The sequence below is a fragment of the Saccopteryx leptura genome, chromosome 2 (assembly GCF_036850995.1).
Source record: "Saccopteryx leptura isolate mSacLep1 chromosome 2, mSacLep1_pri_phased_curated, whole genome shotgun sequence".
In the NCBI taxonomy this organism is placed as follows: domain Eukaryota; kingdom Metazoa; phylum Chordata; class Mammalia; order Chiroptera; family Emballonuridae; genus Saccopteryx; species Saccopteryx leptura.
This window is the reverse complement of record NC_089504.1, coordinates 192,355,374-192,378,134: the sequence shown is the minus strand read 5'-3', so window position 1 is coordinate 192,378,134 and position 22,761 is coordinate 192,355,374. Positions and strand designations below refer to the sequence as shown.

General features: G+C 39.8%; 1 protein-coding gene across 2 annotated transcripts in view; it reads left to right on the top strand.

Annotated features, from left to right (window-relative positions):
- The first annotated feature begins 1,631 nt into the window (after positions 1-1,631).
- KCNAB1 (potassium voltage-gated channel subfamily A regulatory beta subunit 1) overlaps positions 1,632-22,761 on the top strand; it is a 589,565-nt gene continuing 568,435 nt past the window's right edge. For both annotated transcript variants that reach the window (XR_010749312.1, XM_066369872.1), the window contains exon 1: positions 1,632-1,873. Coding sequence is in view for 1 of the 2 variants with exons in the window: in XM_066369872.1 (XP_066225969.1) it covers positions 1,632-1,873 (242 nt within the window). In the remaining variant the exon portion in view is untranslated. The remainder of the gene's footprint in view (positions 1,874-22,761) is intronic.

Genomic DNA, 22,761 nt, shown 5'->3' with positions numbered 1-22,761 from the left:
TTATGAGCGTAGGAAATTTCACTCCCACTCACTCCCGACATGCTGCTTTTTGGGGCACAGTGGCAACCTCAAGACTCCGGTTTTGGCCCACACAAAGGCCTCTGACTCTGCCCCTCTGTCTGGTAACACAGGCACCCACTCCCGGGGTTCTAGGAGGAAGCCCTCGCCCACTATCTGCGCGTGCCAACCAGGAGATCAGGGCCGATGGTTGTCCCAACTGCCTTTCTTTGTCTGGATTTGGCGCGAGCGTTAGCTTGTTTTGACTGGGTTGCCACAAGCACAGTTTTTCCTCAGCTTGGATATTCATGCCACAGCCTGGTTTGGATGTTTGTGCTGCAGTCTGTTTCTGTTCACACCCTATGCCTGCCTTAGTTCCTATACTCTCAGTTCCCAGTGAAAGCAGCCCTTATTTAGGTTAGTGAGGAAGGCGGAGTGTTTCTTCCTCCTTATTTCCTTAAGGGTTGATTATATATTTAGTCAATTTTTCGCTCGATCATACCTTCGTGTTTAGTGTGGAACTTCTGGAGGCTTCAAGGATAGATTTTTCTGTCTCTGGTTGAAGATCTTGTTGAATTTTTGGGGAGATTTATTGGTATCACTCCTTATGGCGCCATTTCTCTGACATCACTCTATAGTACAGCGGTGCTCAACCTGTGGGTCGCGACCCCAGCGGGGGTCGAACGACCAAAACACAGGGGTCGCCTAAAGCCATTGGAAATACATATTTTATTTCGCGACCCACAGGTTGAGAACCGCTGCTATAGTCTGTATTTTTTGTGAAAAGTCTAAGAGCTGTTCATTTAGCCCCAGGTCCTGAAGATTCTCTCTTAAGTTTTTACCTACAAGTTTTATCATTTTACATTTTGCACTGAAGTCTGTGATTTTGCTTGAGTTCATTTTAGTATAAATATGAGGTGTAAGTAAAGGGTTCATTTATTGTTGTTTGTTTTGCTTGTTGATGTCTAATAGCTCCAGCACCACTTGCTGAAAAGCTTTTCCTTCTGTTGAATTGCTCTTGCACCTTTGTCAGAATCAGCTGGGCATATTGGTAGGGCCCTTTGTTTCTCACAACCCCCTTATTGATACGTCCTGTTTGACAGCAGCATCTGAACAAGAAAAAGGTTGATGGACCTGTTGCTCAAATGAACCACGCCACTGGTATAAATGATTTGATTATGAAATATTTGATAATTTAGAGAGGTCTCACTACATACTTATAAATCATTCTCAAGGCCTTACAGTCCTCATGAGAATAGAACATTTGGCTCATATCCTACCAAAATATTCCCTTTACCTAAATAGGCATGTGAAAGAATGCCCACAATTTTTTTCCCAAGGCCAATACTTATTTGCTTAAGTTCGACTTTGTGAACTTTATGGGATGAGAATAGTGATTGGCCTTTATCTGGCTTCTTTCTGTGCAGGCTTCAGCAGAGTTGTGTAGCAAGCAGCTCTGCCAGGAACTCAGGAGCCTGTTTGCATGCAAAACCATAAGGGACATCTAAGGAAAACAATCTGGTCCCTTTTAGGGGCACAACAAAGCCAGATAACTCAAGTTAATCACAGCAAGATATAGCCAGTCTTAGAGCTGAGTACCATGAAAATAGCATTGCTTCCCCGGGTTTTGAAACATGCATCTGTATAAACCTGCCTGTGCGGACATCCCCAGCCCCAAGCTGGGTTTGCCCAAAGCCAGTGAATCTGCTCTTAAATGTAGCCGGCACATAGCAGTGATCAAGCCTCCGCCACAGGCAGCTGGCTGGCCTCTTAGGCCCCGTGGAGCATCTGAACCGAAATACCTGGAGAAGTTTTTATGTGTCCATGGAATTTTGTTGCAAGAAACCACCACAGCAGAGATGGGCATGACTTACAGGTACTTGCTGGTTGTAATGTCATCCAACTAGGGCACTGCACTGAGGTCCCTAGGTTGTTGTTATTAAAGATATCAGGATTGAAATAGCGAAACAAACACATATAGAAAAAGGAGCCCTCTTCTTGGGCTGCCTTATTTTGTACTTCCTCTCTGCTGAAAAGGTTACCTGAGAGATAGTCAAGTTTACCTGCGAAGTTCTGACCACGTGCTGCCAGTGGAATTATCTTTGACTTTGGGTAGGCAGGTGATTTAGTGGGTCAACATGAAGAATGGGGAGTCTGTTCTTTTTAAGGGAAATTATCAGTTAAGAGGATGATTATTTTAGCTGTCTGGGCTTTAGCATTGTTATTTCCTTCTAAGCCTGAATCATGTGGACTGTGCATTATAATGGCTACTAAAGTAGTTCATGAAACTGAGCGAGTTCTGGAAATGACAGGACTTTTTATCAGTGTAAATTACCAAGATAAATTACTGGTTATTCTCTAAACTTCCAATCTCATTTATTCTGTGAAAGATTAACAAAATGGAGATTTACCCCCCTGGTCTAAGATCGGATGTGTAATCTTTATAAATTGTTCTGAGATAGGAAGCATCCTTTTTTAGAGCAATTATTAGTCAAACCTCTATAAAATGGGCTTGTGGTTAGCAAAATCACCCAGCAAAAATGCTTCCCTGACAAATGCATAGAGTTTTGAACATCTGGGAAGCTGAGCCAAAGCAGTTTGGTGTAGAATACTTCAAAAAATAATAGCGTTTATAAAGATCAGTTGTTTTTAGCTCAAGTCAAAACTTCGACTTCACAGAATCAGATTGATTTTGCATGGAGAAGATGGCCCTAATGATTCTGATTTTCTAGACTCCACAGGTCAAGTTTAATGTAGTAGCTAGTACTCTAGTTTACCAGCCAACTTGATTAATAAAACAATTTGCAATGAGATTGCTTCTCTCTGTAGAACAAAATATTTCACACAGACCTTTTGTGTAATGAAGGGCTGGCTCATGCAGAAGAGGAATGAAGTTTTTCTAGGTTTATAGGACATATGAACATAGGACAGCCCACCCCATCATGTTTCAGAAAGAGAGCCTGAGAAGAATCTAATCCCCTTTTCCAGAAAAAACCTTTGGCCTGGTCCTGGTACCCCCGGGGCGGGGGAGGAGATGCGTCTGTCCCTCCCCCACCTTTCCTGCATCTGTGTCTTACAAGGAGCTGACTCTTTGCTCTGCCGCTCCACTCCTCTCCCCCCACCACTTTGTTCTCCATGCTTTCTTTGACCCTCAGTGGTGGCAGTGGTGGATAGACCAAGTGAGGATGAACTGTGTCATTTTTAAAAAAGTAATCTGTCTTTGCATCTTTGTCCTTAGATGAGTGGTATTACCATGGACTCTTGTATTAACATTCAGAGGGCTAGCCTCTTTCTCTCAGAAGTCCTGGTTTGAATATCAGTTACACATCTTTTATGTGTGCCAATGTTCAGATGAAGATGTGTTCTGGATTGGTGTGTTTCAAACAGTTGTGAAGCAGAAGAATACTTTCTTCAAACAGGTAAAAGCAAAGGTGTCCCATTTGAAGTTAGGGGCCTGGAGCCCACCTGCTGGAGGGGAGCAGTCATTCCCCATCCAGGTTTCTGAGATACCATACTTTCCATGGTTTGTGAGAACAGGTCTGAGGTGACTCTTCACAATACCTTAGAGAGCAAATTTCTATGACCTTGAGGATACCTGGGCCTGCTCAGAGAAACAAGCTCTCGGGCTAGTGTACATGTCACTAGATCACTAGTAAAAAATGGGACTTAGGAGACTGCTGTTGTCTCCTAGTGAGAATTTGAGCAAAGAAAAGTGTAGTTAAATTGATCGTGGGCCCTAGGAATAACCATGGCTTTGAACTATGATGGACTTGCGGTGCTCTACCATCTCTTCCTAATGCCTTCCTCCGTTTCTTGCACCACCCTCAATTTGAAGCATTTTTCTTTTCCTCATATCTCCATAGTACTTTGTCTTTTCTTCTTTCAAGGCACTTTTTAATCAACATCATGTAAAACATCATCCTATAAGCAATAGGGAACATTGTTAGAGAAGAGAATCTGAGTACTTTTGGTTTCTCCCAAAAGTAGCTTTTGACTTTGACTTCTTGTAAACATCGTTGGGGTTAGGAGGGAAGGTAACTGTCACATTCTAACTTCTTTATCTTGATCTCCACCTTCCCTCCAGACCACTGATTTTATTCAAAGACCAGGTTTAACCTGTGTGTCTATCTTCTTCTTTGGAAGGGAATTATTTCATATGTTGGGAAAAGAGAATGGGTTTTGTCATTAACCAGACCAGAGTTCAAATCCCAGCTCTTCTACTTTATGAACTGTGTGGCATTGGGCCAGCCACGACATCTAAGGACCTAATACACAGTAGGTGCTCACTAAATGTAAGTTCCCTTCCTGCTTATTCTGTAGGGGGCAGGGGATAAACTCTGCCTATAGATGGGACAGAGAAATAGATATGATAGAGTATTCTCAGAAGGAAGAGAAAGAATAAAAAAATTCTCAGCAAGTCACAATCTGTGTAGGTTTCCATGTTGAGCTTTAGAATTCTGAGAGGTCTGGAAGAGCAGGGTAAGCTGCTTTCTCTTGCTAATTTGGTTAGAAGCCTTTGCAGCCTTCAGCCCAATACCAGCTGCTCAGGCCCCTTGATCATCTGTGAGAGAGCATTATGCTGTGTTTCCATGGAGATTTGGTTATATTTCTGACTAAGGGTGACCAGGGGGAAAAACCCCCAGTAAATATGCAAACACATGTGTCAACTGAAAATAAACTGGAAGAAATTGTTTGAATGTGGCGTGAAAAGTGCCAGGTTGTTATGTGGATTCTTCTGTTGGCTTAGAATTTTCAACAAAACTAGTTTTTGTGGACTCATTTTATTACTGTCTATGAGATAGTCACCCATGAGGGTCTGTCAATTATTTCTATGTGGCTGAAAGTTAATTGTCTTTATTATATAATATTGAACTCTGAGCCAGACAGTATGCCTGAGCTTGGGTCATAGTTAAAGTTCACTGAGAGGTAATTTTATAGACAAAGCATAAAAAATAGCTAGACTGAGCAAGGATGCAGCAAACACTGAGCTGTGAAGCAATTTTATAAAACTAACACTAGCCAAGAGGAACTTACACATGTAAAATGAAGGTCTAATGGAAGGGTCAGCAAACTTTTCCTGTGAAAGGCCAGATAGTAAATAGTTTAGGCTCACTGGTCACATCACCTATGTCATAATGCCTGCACTCTGCTGGTTGCATGGTGAGAACAGCCATTGACAATAAGCAAATAAATGGGCGTAACTGCATCCCAATAAACTTTATTTACAGACACTGGAATTTGAATTCCATATAATTTTTTCATATCGCAATTCTTCTTTTTTGTTTTTCCTTCTCCCAAACCGTTAAAAAGAAAAAAAGAAAAAGTCAGTCTTAGCTAGTGGACCAAAAGCAAGTGGCAGGTTGGATTTGGCCAGCAGGCTAAAGTTTGCTCACCCCTGTTGTTTATTTTTACATACCTCCTGTGTCCAGAGTTATTTAAGGGGTTCAAATGCATGTAACTGAGAAAAATAAAAATAAATATAGAAGAAGAAAAAAATGTGGCCAGGAACAATTAAGAGCAGGAAGGGCAGACGGCCTGGGTAAGGGAGCACGCCACATGACAGCCATACACTTGGACCTGAATTTGGCTCTGTGCTTTCCAGCAGTACCAGTTGTGAAAAGGGAAATGGAGTTTTGACAATAGTCACAGAGTCCTTGAGGTGGAGACGAGCCAGATGTGCTCAGTAATGGCACACTTCTTTCTGATCTGGAGATCAAAGAAAAATTTCTCTCCCAGCTCTTCTTCTTAATATAATTGATAACATTCTCAAAAATATCCCTATAGTAAATACAACAGGGAGGTTCTTTCCTATGGAGTCCCTAATATTAATAAGTGGCATTGCATCAAATACCAATTCATTCAAAGCAAGTGGGTGGGTGGTAGATGAAATACTCATTTAATAGAAACCACATCCATCAGTTTGAGATTGTTATTCTTAAAAAATTCTCCAATAATAATGACACAGATATTGCTATCTATTATAGTGAAGGGTTTGTTCATATTCATGGAATTAAACAATTGTTTCTCAAAAAAGCAAAACAAAACAAATCTGTTATGCTATTTGCCAACCAAAGATTTTTTAAGCGAGGTGGGGAAGGGACAATGAAAGCAGAAAAAGAGAGGCTAGGGGAAGAAGTCTCAAAATTGTTATATGGGACAGACCTCGGAGATAATCTGCTTCCAATTTCCGGTTTAACAACTGAGGAAAATTGAGGTTCAGAGATGTTGGGTGATTAGCCTGAAAGTAAAACGCAGGGAACCCTGTCCTTTGGACCCCAGCCCAATGCTTGCTGTAGTCTTTCCATATATATTCTTAGCCCCCTAGCCCTTCCACCAACATGCAAACACTCTCTCTCTCTCTCTCTCTCTCTCTCTCTCCCTCCCTCCTTCCTCCTGGAGATACTGTCACATTGTCACATTCACCATCCTGCTCTGTTCTTCTTTGCTCTGCCTTAGAAGCTGCTTCAGTCCATGGCGGTGCACAGTGACCTTCCAGTTCTGCCCCAAACATCGAGTCTTATTCATCATTACTTTCCCTATAGCATCCCCCTTGCCTAGGAAAGTCCAATCCAGAGTCTTCCTTTCTTTCTTACACCATGATCTGTCTTTGCTTCATATAGAATTTGGATTATTAGTTGTGCACGCACACACATGTGTATCTGTTATTCTCAAAATTATGCTGCTGACATCTTGAGGATAAAGACTAGAGCCCTGGCCAGATAGCTCAGTTGTTTAGAGCATTGTCCTGAAGCACAGAGGTTGCTGGTTTGATCTCTGGTCAGGGCACATACAGGAACAGGTTGATGGTCCTGTCTTTCTCTCCCTCTTTCTAAAATCAATACAATAAGCATTAAAAAAGAAAAAGACTAGAGCTTATAATATTTTGTAATCTTCCTATGCTTTACACTTAAAAAGTGCTCAATGCATGGGTATTGCTTGATTGGGATACATCCATTCAGAAATTGGGTAACAGAAAGAGAGACACCAAAGAGCAAATAGGAACCTTCTTTTTCTCCTTTAATAGTGTGCTAGCCCATATTTTCTCCTGTATCATAGGCATGATGTTTTACTCAAGCTTATTGGACCTTAGTTTCTTCATTTGTAAAATAGGCCTAATTCAACTGACCTTACACTGGTGTTGTAAGAATTAAGTGAAGTCACATGTGAAAGTAATTAGCTTGCTCCCCACCAGAGTGGGAGCCTAACAACCTGAGTTCCCTTTCTCCACACTTCATCATAACCAATTCTAGGAGTCCATCATTCAGTCCTCTTTCAGAGGTTGAAAGAAAATGTGTATAATGATGTAGAGCAGTGTTTCCCAACCTTTTGTGTGCCATGCCCCACCTTAACCTTTCTAAAATTTTTATGTCCCCCCCTATGTAACATACATAATTTTTACATTAAAAATTGATTTGTTCACTTAATAAACATAAATGATAGGTTCTAGGAAGAAATCACTATGAAATTGTTAACAAAACACAGTAAGTAAAATTTCAAAACATATAATGAAAAACAGAAATTTAAATTCCAAATAATTTTAATACAGATTTTTCTATATTAATTTATTATTTTAATTTAGTGTGATCCTTGCGCTTGATGCTTGCTGCACAGAGATTTTATATTAGGTTCCAATTTGGTTAGCTTTAGTCTCAAGTCTCTACGTTGTGTTATATCCAGCTGATTTCTTTTTTTTACCAGTAAATCATTTACAGCACTAAATCCACATTCAGCTAAAAATGAAGATGGAAATGGTAGCAATAGTTTTCTTGCACATTTGGTTGAATTTGGGTATTTGATTTCTGTTTCCTCACAAAGCCATGCCATTGCTCCTTTGATATTAAATAAAGCTTTAACTGACTCATCATTTTGCAATTATGCGAGTTCTTCTTGATACTGCATATTTGATATATCAGACAAATCCACTAACATTGGCTGCATCATCCATGTTGGGAAATCAATTTGTTTTAAATTAGAAAATCTTTCTTTTAAATCAGCTGATAGAATATTCAAATGATTGACAATAACAAGTAAAGCGGTATCAGTTACTTCACATTTTTGGAGCCAATGAAACTGTTTAAAGTTTTTGTTGTTAATATGTTTCTGACATAACTCAATATTGGTAATGAAACCAAATATCTTTGCTTTTGCATCGACAAGAGTTTTATTTGTTCCTTGAAGTTGCTTATTTAATATATTTAGTTTTTCAAAGATATCGGCTAAATAACTCACAAATGCTTTACCATCTATTGTTAACAGATACTTCATTTCAGGTTTGTCGCTTAAAAAATCACTAAGAGTATCAAACAGTTCCATAAATCTTTTCAAACAGGTTCCTTTAGATAGCCATCTTACTTCAGTATGAAGTAAAAGTCTCACATGGTCTTCATTTTGTTCTTCACAAAATAGCTTGAAAAGACGCTCACATTTGGCACTAGCTTTAATAGCATTAACACACTTTATTACTGTATGTAATACTTCATTCAGAACAGGCGAGATGTTTTTAGCTACCAAGTTTTCCTATGAATAACACAGTGCACAAGAATCATTTCTGGATTCGCATCTTTCATCAATTTTAAGCAGCCATTTTTCTTGCCCATCATATTGGGAGCACCATCTGCAGCACAAGATGTTATATTTTTCATTGGTATATCATTGACATCTAAGTAGTTTTTTAGCTTATTATATATATCTTTGGAGGTAGTGGTGCTTTCTAATCTTTTACAGAACAACATTTCTTCAGCAAAATGTCCTTTATCAATATATCTTATGTAAGTTATCAATACGGCCTCACTGTCTCTCAAAGTTGATTCATCCATTTGCAAGGAGAATTTTCTTGTTTTCAGCTTTTCAATAAGTTGTTTTTCAATATCCTCACTCATTTTGTCTATTCTTCTGCTAACAGTATTGTCACTGAGTGGCATAGCTTTTACATCTTTGTCATCTTTTTCAAGAACCGTTTTAAGAAATGCTGATATTGCCGGTTTTATTAAATTCTCTCCTATAGTGTGATTTTCTCCAGTTTTAGCGATGAATAAAGAAATTTGATAACTAGCCTCAAGAACACGATTATTAGTTGAAGTATGAGCAGTAAATAGAGACTTTAATGTTCTTTTTTCAAAATTTTTCTTTAAAGTTTTAAAGTAATTCAAATCTGATTTAATATTAGCACTGTGTTTCGCCTTCAACTGCGCCTCAAGACGACCTCGTTTCATTGATTCATTGGTCAAGCATTGCTGGCATAAAAGACAAAAAGGAATCCGCTCATTGTGAACAGCGGGTATGAACCCAAATTTTAAATATTCCTCCAAATATTGATGAGTTTTTTTCTTGCTTGCACCACTCATTTTACTATGGGCTATAAGAAATAAAAATAAGATCAACTAAAAACTAATATTAAAATATGTGTTAAAATATATTCAATGTGACAGAGAGTAAATGTATACTAAAAATTTATATTTATTTAAATGTATATAACACATTTACTACACTACCACCGCAAATCAAAAGGTATCTATATTTTTTCCACTTGACAAAATTTTCTGGAAAGTTATGCTTCTAAAATTAAAATTGTCGTGCATGCACTATTATAGCCCCAATAATATTTATAAAATATTAGTGCTTTCTAGCCCCGATGCAAGAAGTACTTAATAAAGAGTTTAATATTGATAAAAATAAAATCAAATACTTACCAATTATATCTATACTATATATATGTATATTTATTAAATCAACGAGCTTTTACAACAGTTTTGACTGACACTTATTTCAAATTAACACCAACTGAATGATGTGAAACACTACAGAAGTTGCGATGGGCCAATTAGATGAGAATAACTGCGTTGTTTAGCGAGTTTTTAAAACGTCCGGGGTTCCCCTCAGCAGACGGCACGCTCCGCGATGAACCCAGGATGAAGTTTACTTGATGATGCCAATCACCCAGTTGATATTTTGGTCTCGTCAAACAAAATTATACTTAATAATTCTTTACCGCAATTATTTAAGAATTGCATTTTTTGTTAAATTTGGCACCGATATCCAGCATTGCATTTAAATGGCCCGGGGTGAAAGAGTTAAAGTAGTGTCGAGTCCATTTTCAAATTGCCCCCTTAACTATCGAATTGCCCCCCTGTGGGGCATGGGCCCCACGTTGGGAAACACCGATGTAGAGTGAGGGGCAGAAAATAAACACCTACAAATTGAATCTTTCATAATTCTGAGGATATCGTTTTCCCCTCACTTGATTTTATACATTTTTTGCTTTTTCTAGTGGAATATATCCATAAGACCTATTGAGAAGGAGGTTTTCTCCCTTTTTACCTTCTACATGGCCTTTTCTTTAATTAAAATGGCCTCATGGAGCATTGGAATAAATTACTCTCCAAATGATGTAATATGAGGGTAAAATAATCTTTTATCAATCTGTGTGTTTCCAGTGGCTAGCTTTGTGTCTAGAACATAAATATCTGAGATAGAATGAAAAGAAAGGACTAAGACTCCCACTTGTATCTTACAGTACCTTTCCCATCAGCTTGCTACAGTGTCTGAGAATCTCTGACTAGAGGCAGAAGTTTCTCCTCTTAAAATGAAATCTAAGTTAATCGGTGGCAGACACTGAAGGCAACACGATGCTGGCCAGGTATGACCTGAAAACAGAGAAGGTGGGAGAAGGTTCTAGACTAAATCATGAAGGAAAGCTTAGGTGTCAAGCTGACTGCAGAGACACAGGAGGGAAGGACTAAAGAAGAGATCAGGAAATCCAGAGAGAACCCTCCTGCACTTACCAGCTTTTCTCAGAGGTGCCCACCCAAAGCACCCTAAAGCATTCACTACCTGATAGAATTTTCACTGGTCTCTTAAGTGAGGATTTTTAAGATAAGCAGAAACCATTTTTCATGCTGAAAACCATTCATTGGGTTTTGTCATAGTGAGACTACAGTGACAGAGCTAAAGGATTTTGAAGACCAGTTTCCTCCCTCCTTCTTTCTCTGATTCTCTACTTCTTTTTCTATAACAGAAAAATAACAAGCCCTTCCTGCTTTCATAATTTCCATCATACAGTGTGGAAGTTGAAACTTATTTTTGTTTGCAAATTAAAACTTACGGTCATCCTTGAATGATCCCCTTCCCATAGCCCCACCCCAAGTCTTTTTTTGGATGCATTTTTATGACCTACTTTTATCATGGACTCTTGACACACTCAGACCTGCTTGAGAATTAGTTATGACCATGACCGTGAAAATCAAAGCCTAGAAAAAAATGCTACCTGTGCAGGGGGTTGTATTTTCTACATTTTTTTTAAAAAAGAAAAGCCTACGTGATTTATTTTAGACTGGTCTAGTTTTGGTCAGTCGAGGAACCTGTGCTAGTTTGCTTTGAGCCCTCTGGCTGTGGTTTTCCTGGCCTTAACATTCTTGGTGGAACATGGGGGACACCCAGATGGTTCAGGCTCAAAACTTACGTGATTACTTGAAACCTGAATAGGCTGCTGTTAAAGGGCCTAGAAGGCTCTGTGAAAGAGGCCTAGTCAGACCAGTGCAGAATGTTTCTCTCCTATGGACTGGAAGAGAAGCTCTAAAATACATAAATATATTTTTAAAATGTCAATTTAGATAGAAAATGCTCTAGAATGTGAGAGTGAGAGATGAGTGCCACTTGGATTTGAAATATTATTTCCATTATGTTTTGACATTTCCACTTGTGGTTCTGCAAGGGAGAGTTTGCTTCATGTGTATGGCATAATGAAAGTGGCAACAGTTTAGGGTTTGAACACTGCTCTGGGTTACACGAACCCTCATTTTCTCGTGTAGAAATTGTTGACAGCAGTTTCACAGGAAAACACAGGCATCGGAGACTTGTTTTTTTCTGACTAAGGAGCAGCTATATATGTCAAACATGTGTTTTACTCCAGAAAAAACAAAAACAAAAAACTTTTCCTGAATTTCCCTGCAGTGCCTGTGAGTGCCACTAGAATGTGCTATTTCATAAAGAAAATGGAATGCTTTAGTACTGTACTCTGCACTGCAGGGAGCAGAAAGAAATCTTTATCTTAGGCATTTCTAAAGAACTTGAATGTGAATGCATATATTTACCTTGAATGTGAAAGTTTAGAAGTATCTCTTTGATACCACTTGGAGAATATTCTATAGTGAGAAAGAAAAAAAAGCTATGGCCAGCATACTCTCGGGATTCTGAGAAGCCCTAATCCTATAGCAGGCATGTTGTTACAATCTAATCTATTTAGATATTTGATTGAGCCAATTTTCTTTGTCCATGAGTTTATGAGAAGAGAGGATTCTGAACCACACTGCAGACTGGGGGTGGCTGGTGGAGAAAAGAAAGGCAGATGTCTCCCCCACTTGACTTTCCTTCAGAGAATGTTCTGTCAATATTTTTTACTCTATATCAGGTGCAGACAAGTGGAGTTCAGTTCAAGTGGTTCAGTTCAAGTGGAGCCTATTTAGTCAGAGGCGGATTTAATGGTGGGCGCACTGGGAGCACTCCCTGGGCCCTGACTTCTGAAGGGCCCCACAAAACCCCAACTTTAAACTTTTTTCTAATGACACCAAATTTGGTTTCATATGAGCATTTTTAACATTAATAGTACATAATACTTTTTATTTATTTAAAAATATGGTTAACATGTATTTTTATTTTCCTTGTCTCTCTCTCTCTCTCTCTTTAAAGGGGCCCAATATTTTCTTCTGCACCAGGGGCCTCAACCGACCTTAATCTGCCTCCGGATTTAGTGAATCTGGAAGGTGTGTGTTGTCAAGATGGCCTTGGAGAAGGCCGACTCAGAACTCAGGAATGTTCTTAGAACTATGACCCTGCAGGTCTGGCTCAGTGCTGAATTAGGAGGTGGGCAAACGATGCTCCACTCCCTTCCCTGTATTCTGGGCTCCTTTGCCCTTATTATGGGGCATCTCTCCACACCTAGCACTTTAGCCTCTCATCCAGTGATTTCTTTGCCAGCCCTTACCAGTTAGCAACTAATGCTCCTTAAGATTTCAATTGTATATCTTGTGATGTGTAACTGTTTAGATAAAGATATGTTCTTTCAAACAATTATGAAGCAGAAGAACAGTTTCTTCAAACAGGTGAGAGCAAAGCCATCCTAGTTTAAGTTGGCAGCCTGTTGATACAAACTCCGTCATATCTAAAGAAATGAACCACTAATGGTAGGAGTCCAGGTTGCAAAGAAGCTATTTTTAGACAACTTATCTAGTTCTTAAAACCAGATGATGATGATGATGATTATTTGTATTTTTCCCAAGTTAGAAGCAGGGTGGCAGTCAGACTCTTGCATGCGCCTGAGCGGAATTCACCCCGCATGCCCACCAAGAGGTGATGCTCTGCCCATCTGGGGCGTTGTTCCATTGCAGCCAGAGATTCTAGCACCTGAGGTGGAGGCCATGGAGCTGTCCTCAGCGCCTGGGCCAACTTTGCTCCAGTGCAGCCTTGGCTGCATGAGGGGAAGAGAGAGACAGAGAGGAAAAAGAGGGGGAGGGGTGGAGAAGCAGATGGGTGCTTCTCCTGTGTGCCCTGACTGGAATTTGAACCTGGGACTTCCACATGCTGAGCCGATGCTCTACTGCTGAGCCAATGGGCCAGGGCCCAGATTATTATTTTTTAAAAAAAGCTTTTTTAAAAATTGATTTTAATTTATTGTGTTTACGTAGATTCTAGTGTCCCCCCAAATGCATCCCCCCTCCCCTATGTTCCCCTCAACATCCCTCTTGCCCCCCTTGCCCCAACGCCCTCCCCCCTTCCCTCCAGGATTTGCTTTTCTGCTCTCTATCACGCTGTGTTATGTGTATATAATTTCACCAATCTCTTTCCCTTCTCTGATCCCATTCTATCATCCCCTTTTCTTCTGTCCACTTTCCTTCTGATCCCTTTGATCTCGCTTCTGTCTCAATTCCATTCCTCAGTTCACCTTGATCATTGGATTCCTCAAATGAGTGAGATCATATGATATACTTCTTTCTCTGCCTGCCTTATTTCACTTAACATAATAGTTTCCAGGCCCATCCATGTTGTCGCAAAAGGTAAGATTTTCTTCTTTTTCATGGCCCCATAATATTCCATTGTGTATATGTACCACCACTTTTTAATCCACTCATCCACTGACAGACTTGGGCTGCTTCTAAATCTTTGCTATTGTGAACAATGCTGCTATAAACATGGGGGTGCATTTCTTTTTTTGAAACAGTGCTATGGTGTTCTTGGGGTATATTCCTAAAAGTGGAATAGCTGGGTCAAAAGGCAGTTCGATTTTTAATTTTTTAAGGAATCTCCATACTGTTTTCCACAGTGCCTGCACCAGTCTGCATTCCCACCAGCAGTGCAGGAGGGTTCTCTTTTCTCCACACCCTCGACAGCACTTATTCTGTGTTGTTTTGTTCATGAGCACCATTCTGACTGGTGTGAGGTGATATCTCATTGTGGTTTTAATTTGCATTTCTCTAATGCTTAGTGATGTTGAACATTTTTTCATATGCCTATTGGCCATCTGTATGTCCTCTTTGGAGAAGTATCTATTCATTTCTTTTGCCCATTTTTTGATTGAATTTTTTATCTTTCTGGTGTTGAGTTTTACAAGTTCTTTATAAATTTTGGTTATTAACCCCTTATCAGACGTATTGTTGAATATTTTTTCCCATTGTGTGGTTTGTCATGAGCAGTACTGGGGAGTGGGTCTTCATTTGAACATAATTTTAAAATACAGAAAAGTTGCAAGAGTAATACAAAAAACATCTGTAAGCACTTTATTCTTTGACGTATTGCTGACAGTTTGCCTAGTTTACCTTAACTTAGCTCTGGTTCTTATGTGCTTGCTCCCTGCAGAACCCTCCCCCACCAATTTAGTTTTCCAAGGCTTTTGAGAGTAAGTTATATATGTAATGATCCTTTACCCATTACTACCTCTGAACTAATGGAAAGCCCCCAGTACAATTACCAATGTCAGTTAAATTTAGATAGTATAGTTTCATCTGATCTACCGCCTATTCCAATTTTGTCAGCCAACACAATAATGACCTTTATAGAATTTTTTTTACTTTATTAATACTGAATGTAGTTTAGAATCACATATTGTTTTCTTTTTTTTTGTTATCATGTCTTTTTAGTTTTCTGCAATTATATATTTTTTAATTTTTCCACTGTTTTGAGAGAGAGAGAGAAGCATCAATTTTTTGTTCCACTTTTCCATTTAGTTGTATACTCATCGATTGCTTCTCATCTGTGCCCTGCCTGGGGATGGAACCCACGATCTTGGTGCACCGGGACAAGGCTTTTTCCACTGAGCCAGCTGGCCAGGCCCCTTCAGTTTTGAACAGTTCAAGCCAGAATTAATATTAGCGCTGGGAGGTCAACGGGAAAGAGGGCTATGACTATGCAATGTCGTCTTTCAGTTGTGAGGTGGCGCTGTAGTGCCGCACAATTGCCATGCTTGTCCTGAGGTCCCCTGGTTCCTGCTGCCACTTTTGTGTCCGAGGCTGCTGTACCCAGCAAAGGCCACCACATTTCATCCTGAATTCTAGGTCCAGAGCTGAGGTGGATCTTAGAGACTTGCTGATCTAACTGACCTACATAAATTCAGCCAACTGTGTCCAGCTGTCTCCATGGAGTCGTGTGCACTGGTGGCGGAACAGGAGTGGGGCGTCGACAGGCAGGGTGGGAGGCCGAGCTCAGACTTTCCAGCACAAAGTCAGGTACTCATGGAGCTGGGCTGGGAACCACCTCAACAGGCTGGAGCAGCGGCAAAAGGGAGTGAGGCCTGTTACAAACTGGATCCAGCACAGAAAGGGGTTGATTATGGCAGTAGGTTCTGACGAGCCACTGTGGGCGAGGTGGGAGTAGCCGAGATACCCCAGTGATCAGGTAAACACAGGTTCTGAGTGGGTTAGATGCAATATTTTTAAGCAAGAGAGTTTTGATCCAAATGCTTTTAGTCTGTTTTTTCTTCCATGCTTTTTCTTTTAATTTGTTAGGGCAGAATGAGATAGAAGCTCTGGCGATTATGGAGAGTGGGCATACAATGGGCAGCTCATTAAGTATCCAAGTCCTTGCTTTCGCATTTGAAGGGTTTGTAACAGGTCACTGCTTCACCCTCCTTTTGCAATCTTACAACCTGTGGAACTCAGCACACGAGGACAAAACATGCATTTAGAAGCTAGTTATGGCTTTAAAAAGGAACTGATTGCACCTGACCAGGCGGTGGCGCATAGAGCGTCTGACTGGGATGCAGAGGACCCAGGTTCGAGACCCCGACGTTGCCAGCTTGAGCACAGGCTCATCTGGTTTGAGCAGAAAGCTCAACCAGCTTGGACCCAAGGTCACTGGCTTGAGCAAGGGGTCAGTCACTCTGTCAGCTGTAGCCCCATGGTCAAGGCACTTATGAGAAAGCAATCAAGGAACAACTAAGGAGTCGCAACGAAAAACTGATGATTGATGCTTCTCATCTCTCTCCGTTCCTGTCTATCCCTCTCTCTGACTCTGTCTCGGGGGGGGGGGGGGAAGGAACTGATTGCTTCCTGAGATGGCCAGTGTGTAAGATGGCACCTCTATGAGTAATTTCTCAAAAGATTAATAGTTATTGTAATGTCCTTGTAAGATTCATCCAATTAGCACTCTCTCCTTTACCCCTATGTTTCCTTATAGTACTCTTGTTCATTCCTGCATGGTCTGTCTCTCCCCTGGCCGTACACTTCAGAAGGGCAGGGATTTTATCTGTATGGTTAATTGCATCATCCCCAGAGCCTGGTGTCAAGTGTAGAACTCAACAAATATTTGCTGAATAAATGAATTATTAAGCAGGAGTATGACAAATAAACCTTCAATGTTCACTGGCTAACAATCTGTTGGATTATCAGACACAGGCAAGGTTCTGCCAGGCTCTCTGTCCACTTCCTAACGTTCTCTGTTTACGTAAAGCATCCAAAGTGTCTTCATTGTGACAGGGGTGCTTGGAGACAGCACTGTTCCCACTGGAGATAGGTCTTTCAATCTTGGATTTTAAGATTCTTTGTAGGTGCCATCATATTTGTCATAATATCATATGCTCACTTTATTTTATTCCATTTCATTTTTGTTTCTCCTCAGACATTCATCTTGTTTCACTTTTCATTCATACATTTACTTACTCTAATTACAGAGTCTGCACTGTACTTTCCTCCAGAAAGTTTCCTGTGATGTCACTGGCTAATTCTATCCATCGTGGGGGCCCTGAGTTATAATGAGGAGGACGAGACACTTGGGGATTTCACTCTTTGCCTATTCCTCACTTTTCTTCAGATGTGGTGCTTAAATTCTCACATCTACCCAGTCATTTTCTATGTCTATTTCATTATAAGAGGGAATCATCTCATTATATTACCTGGTGTCATCTCACAAAAATGAGGGACAAGTCTGGAGAGTCAGCCCTCCTGTTGGGATTCTTGGATGACCCATCATTCTAAATACACTAGAATATTTTCTCTTTACTCAGTAATTGTGGATGATTGTGAGGTCTGATTGGACCTTCTTGTTCTTGGTATGGATCAGACTTTTCCAGGAGTAACCTGGCCGACAGCAAAGGAACTCTTTGGCTGGTGATTAGCAATTGCAGGTTGGTACCTTGGTGGTGTCATTAGGTCGCTGTGGGGCTTCTCACTTGCATCTGTCCCCATGCTACCTCCTGGGCAAGACACTGACTTGTTCAATTTAGTGTTATTGGGTCTGGGCACGGCCAATAGTAGGTTCATACTTTTCTACTCAGTGGGTTTAATTGCCTGAAGGAGCCTGAGGTAGACTCAATGACAGTGGGCAGTCTAACTATTTGCTTTTTGTTTCTTTCTCACAACCATTTTCTTTCCAAGGACCTTCCATTTCTGACTCCATGTTCACCAATTCTTGGTTCCTTTATGTCCAATGTGGGTTCAATATTTTCCCTGTTATATCTCATGCCCCCTTTAAACTGTTTGATAATCTAAAACACATTTCTTAGAAGATGGACAATCAGGTTCATGTGGCCAAATTTACTAATCCTTATTTTATAATTTATTGGTGGCATTCTTTTTATGAAGTTATTTGTATAACCACTAATCATTCTGCGTTGTTTTTGGTAAAGTATTTTTGTTGATGTTGAACTACTTAGCTTATTTCCTCCCTGACAAAAACAGATTTTATCTTCATTCAAGAGCTATTAAAGTGTTTACCAGGCATTTGGGACACAGCAGTGAGCAAAATAGACTAAGTTGAGATTTCACTCTAGTTGGGGTAAGGTAAATAATACATTAAATAAGTAATGTTTTCAAACAAATAAATTCTCTATATAAAAATAAAGTATGGAAGGAGGATGAGTATATGTGTCAGGGGACAGTTGTAATTTTAAGTGGTATAGCCAGTAAATATCTCACCAAGATTGCAGTTAAATAAATATATGAAGGAAGTAAAAGGGACAATAAAATGCATTTTGAGGTGTGAAGAAAGTACTTCAGACAGAAGGTACAGCATGTGTATAGATCTAGAGTGAGAATATATAAGGGAGAAACATGTCAGAAGCCAATGTGACAAGAGGAAGTGATGAGTAGTAGAGTAGCAAGAAATAATATCATGAAGGTAAAGGAGAGTCCTGGAAGTTTAGAAGGTTCCCAAGACCTCCTTCAGGTTCCGTGATTTATTAGGATTCACAGAAATCAACAAAGCCATTGTACTCACAGTTAAGGTTTATTACAAAAAGAAATACAGATTAAAATCAGCATCAGGGAGAGGCGCCTAGGGTAGATTCCAAGAGAACCAAGCACATTACCTTTGGTTGTCCTCTCCCAGTGAAGTCACGTGGAAAACACTTTTATCTCAGCAATGATGTATGACAATATGCACAGAGAGTTGCCAATCAGGAAAGCTTATCAGATATTTGGTGTCCATATTTTTCATTAGAATTTGGTCACATAGACACACTGACCTTGGTTGACCTTGGACTCCAGCTAGTGTGGAGGTTGATCTGATTCTGTGTGGCCCAAGTCTCCAGGTAGACATAAACAGTCCTGTTGGGCAGAGTGTTCCAAGTTTACCTCCCAGGAACTGGGGACAAAGGACGAGACTTTTCTTTGGTTAATGTTAATACTTTGCTGAAAAAAGCCCAAAGGATTTATTCAGGTCTTTGAAGCACATTTAAAAGATGTGGGCATCTAGTCTGAATGAGATGGAAGACTTTGGAGAGTATTGAGCAGGTAAGTGACATGATTTTATTTTATTGTTTTAACATGATTTTTAAAAAAACAAGATCATCATGGAATGAATAACAGTATTATTCCAACAGTTAAGTTGGAAAATAGACTGAGAAAAGGTTGAAGTAGGGTAACTGATTTTGTAATTGGACTTTGGTCCAATTACAACCTATATGACTTTCCTGTAATTTTTCTTACATTAATCAATTCTACCTACTCAAATGTGTATGTATGTCATTATTTGAAGAGTATAATTATTGCAACATGCTCTGCCACCTTCTCCTTTTGCAGGGACACTACTTGAATCCACACACCTTCCTTTATGGGCCAGCTTGAGACTTTGTTGTCATCTTCCTGTCTCTTTCTGCTAAGCACTTAGGATAATGTTCCACAGGCAAATATGGCTTATTTCATTAGTCACTGTGGCTTGACCATGAACCACTTTGAATATGAATATTGACAAATGCATCTTCAATGTTCAGTTGGTTGATTTAAGTTCTGTATACTTCGAATGACTTGAGTTTGACTGTTGAGGTTATTTTGCTTTGTGAAGAGAGGCTAAATCCAGTTTTTACTTATAGAGTACATAGATTTGGCACCCTGACCTAAACCAAGGTCATCCTCAATAGAAAAGTAATTGGAGAGTCTGGGATAGCCTTAAATGGACACTCCCCCAGACCAAATTCCTTGATCCTCCTGGTTGACTACCAGGATTGTGAGCCAGCCTGCCCTCCCTCCCTCCCTCCCTTTCTCTTTCTTTTTCCTCTTTCTCTTTCTTTCTTTCTTTCTTTCTTTCTTTCTTTCTTTCTTTCTTTCTTTCTTTCTTTCTTTTTTCTTTCTTTCTTTCTTTTTCTCTCTTTCTTTCTTTTCTTTCATTTTTGGGTGAGAGGAGGGGAAAGAGTGAGGCAGACTCTTACATGCACTCTGACCAGGATCCACCTGGCAACACCAACTGGGGCCAATACTTGAGTACCAAGGTATTTTTGTTTTTAGTGCCTGAGGCTGATGCTCAGACCAACTGAGCTATCCTCAGTACCCAGGGCCAACACTTGAACCAATTGAGCCACTGGCTGTGGGAGCAGATAATTTTCAATATTGAGAAAAAAAAATAATAGAAAGTTACATTTATGGTTCAGGTAAGAGGTAACAATAGCTTGAACCTGAATGGAAATGGTGAGAAGTAATCTGATTCTGGGTTAATTTTAAGAATAAAGAGCATTTGACAATAAATTAATTATACTGTGTGATGAAAGGAATAACCAAAGATGACTCCAAGTGTCTGGCCTGGGCAGTTGGGACAGTCCAGTTGCCCATAAATGAGACAAGTCAGACTGCAGGGGAGCACATCAGGTAAGAGGAAGAGGAAGAGCTTAGTGTTTGAAGCTGTCAACTAGACAACAGTCTGGAGTTTATGTGAGAGGTCTAGGCTGGAGATTTTAAAAAAATTAAGTTTATTGGGGTGAAATTGGTTAATAACATTATATAAGTTTCAAGTGTACAATTCTATAAAACATTGTGTGCTCATCACCCAAAGTCTGTTCTCCCGTTACCAACATAAATTTGACCCCTTTTACCCTTTTTGTCCTTCCCCTGCTAAACATCCTTCTGTTGTCTGTGTCCATGAGTTTGTTTGTTGGTTGCTTTCTGTTTTATATTTTACATATGAGTGAAGTCATATGATTCTTGTCCTTTCCCATCTGACTTATTTCACTTAGCATTATACTCTTAAGGTGCTTCCACATTGACACTAATGGAAGTATTTCATTGTTTCTTATGGCTGAGTAGTATTGGGTTGGAGGTTTATATTCAATATGTAAAGATACATTTTAGAGTCACTCTCAGAAGAGTGTAAAACTGTGAGACTAACAAGTGTAGACTTAAAAAAAACGCCCAAATTATACTCCATTCTATCCCATGTTAAAAGTGAGAGAGATGAGGAAGAATCAATACTCAGAAGGGAGGAGAAAACTGAGAGTATGGTGTCAGGAGCCAAGTGAAGGAGACAGGAGAGATTAACTATGTTAAACACTGCTGATAGGTCAAGGAAGGCGAGGACTGAGAGGAGACCATTGGATTTAGGAACATAAAGGTCATTGTTAACTTTAGAAAGAGTATATATATATATAGTTTACTTTATACATAGAGATACACTTGACAGAAGAAAACAAAAACCCATGTATATTTGTAGAAACTTTCTAAAGCTAATTTTGAACTCCTAGTTAACAGAACTACTACCATCCATTGAGTAGCCTCTCTGAATTTCCTTGTACTTATGAACATAGAGAAAAAAATCATAACTGAAAACTTAAATTGTCCCAACCTCTGACCAGAAAATAGAAGGATTTTTCAATAATAACAATGTTTTATAAAGTATTATTAAAAACAATACTCGGCCCTGGCCAGTTGGCTCAGCGGTAGAACGTTGGTCTGATGTGCGGGGGACCTGGGTTCGATTCCTGGCCAGGGCACATAGGAGAAGCGTCCATTTGCTTCTCCACCCCCCCTCCTTCCTCTCTGTCTCTCTCTTCCCCTCCCGCAGCCAAGGCTCCATTGGAGCAAAGATGGCCTGGGCGCTGGGGATGGCTCCTTGGCCTCTGCCCCAGGCGCTAGAGTGGCTCTGGTCACGGCAGAGAGACGCCCCAGAGGGGCAGAGCATCGCCCCCTGGTGGGCATAGCGTCGCCCCTGGTGGGCGTGCCGGGTGGATCCCGGTCGGGCACATGTGGGAGTCTGTCTGACTGTCTCTCCCCGTTTCCAGCTTCAGAAAAATACAAAACAAAACAAAACAAAAAAACAAAAAAAACAATACTCATGGAGTTATCTATGTTATCTCCTGAAAGAGTCTCTCTGCTTCCTGAATGAGGGCAGAAGGACACTGTGCCCTCCCCTCCCGTCTGTTTTTCTGTATTTGGAACTCCATTGGTTTTGACATCTGGAGATTTCCCTTTCTAGATTTTAAACTTGCATTTAGATTTATTGTTGTATTTTATGCAACAATTCCATTTATGTGGAATGTGTATGGGTGTGTGTGTGTGTGTGTGGGGGGGCATTCTTTATCAATTAAATCTTTCATATTGTCCTAAAGTTCATTTTTAAAATCAAGAAAAATAAATATAATACTTATCAGAATGGGCTCAATTAATCAAAAGGAAAAAAAAAAGCACAGTAAAAAGAAGAGAAGAAAAACAACCAAATAATAGTAGTTGTTATTTAGGTGGTAGAAACAGGGCTTACATTTTCCCCACTTCCTTGATTTCTAATTTCCAAATATGTGTGTATTAATATTATAAAAGGAAGCAAAACTTTGATTCAAATTAGATGTTAAAGAGTTTAAGATACAAGCTTTTGAAGTTCTTTTTGAGGTACCACACATCTAAAACTAGTAGTGGGATTGATCAGTCTGATCTGTAGTGAGGTTTATGATAAAGACTATTGTTCTGAATTTAACCTGGGGGAAATTTGGGGTCATTATTTTGATAAGAAATTGAAATGAATTTTACCAAAATATTTCTATTCTATAACCTTGAATAACATAGACCATCTATGCTATTCATA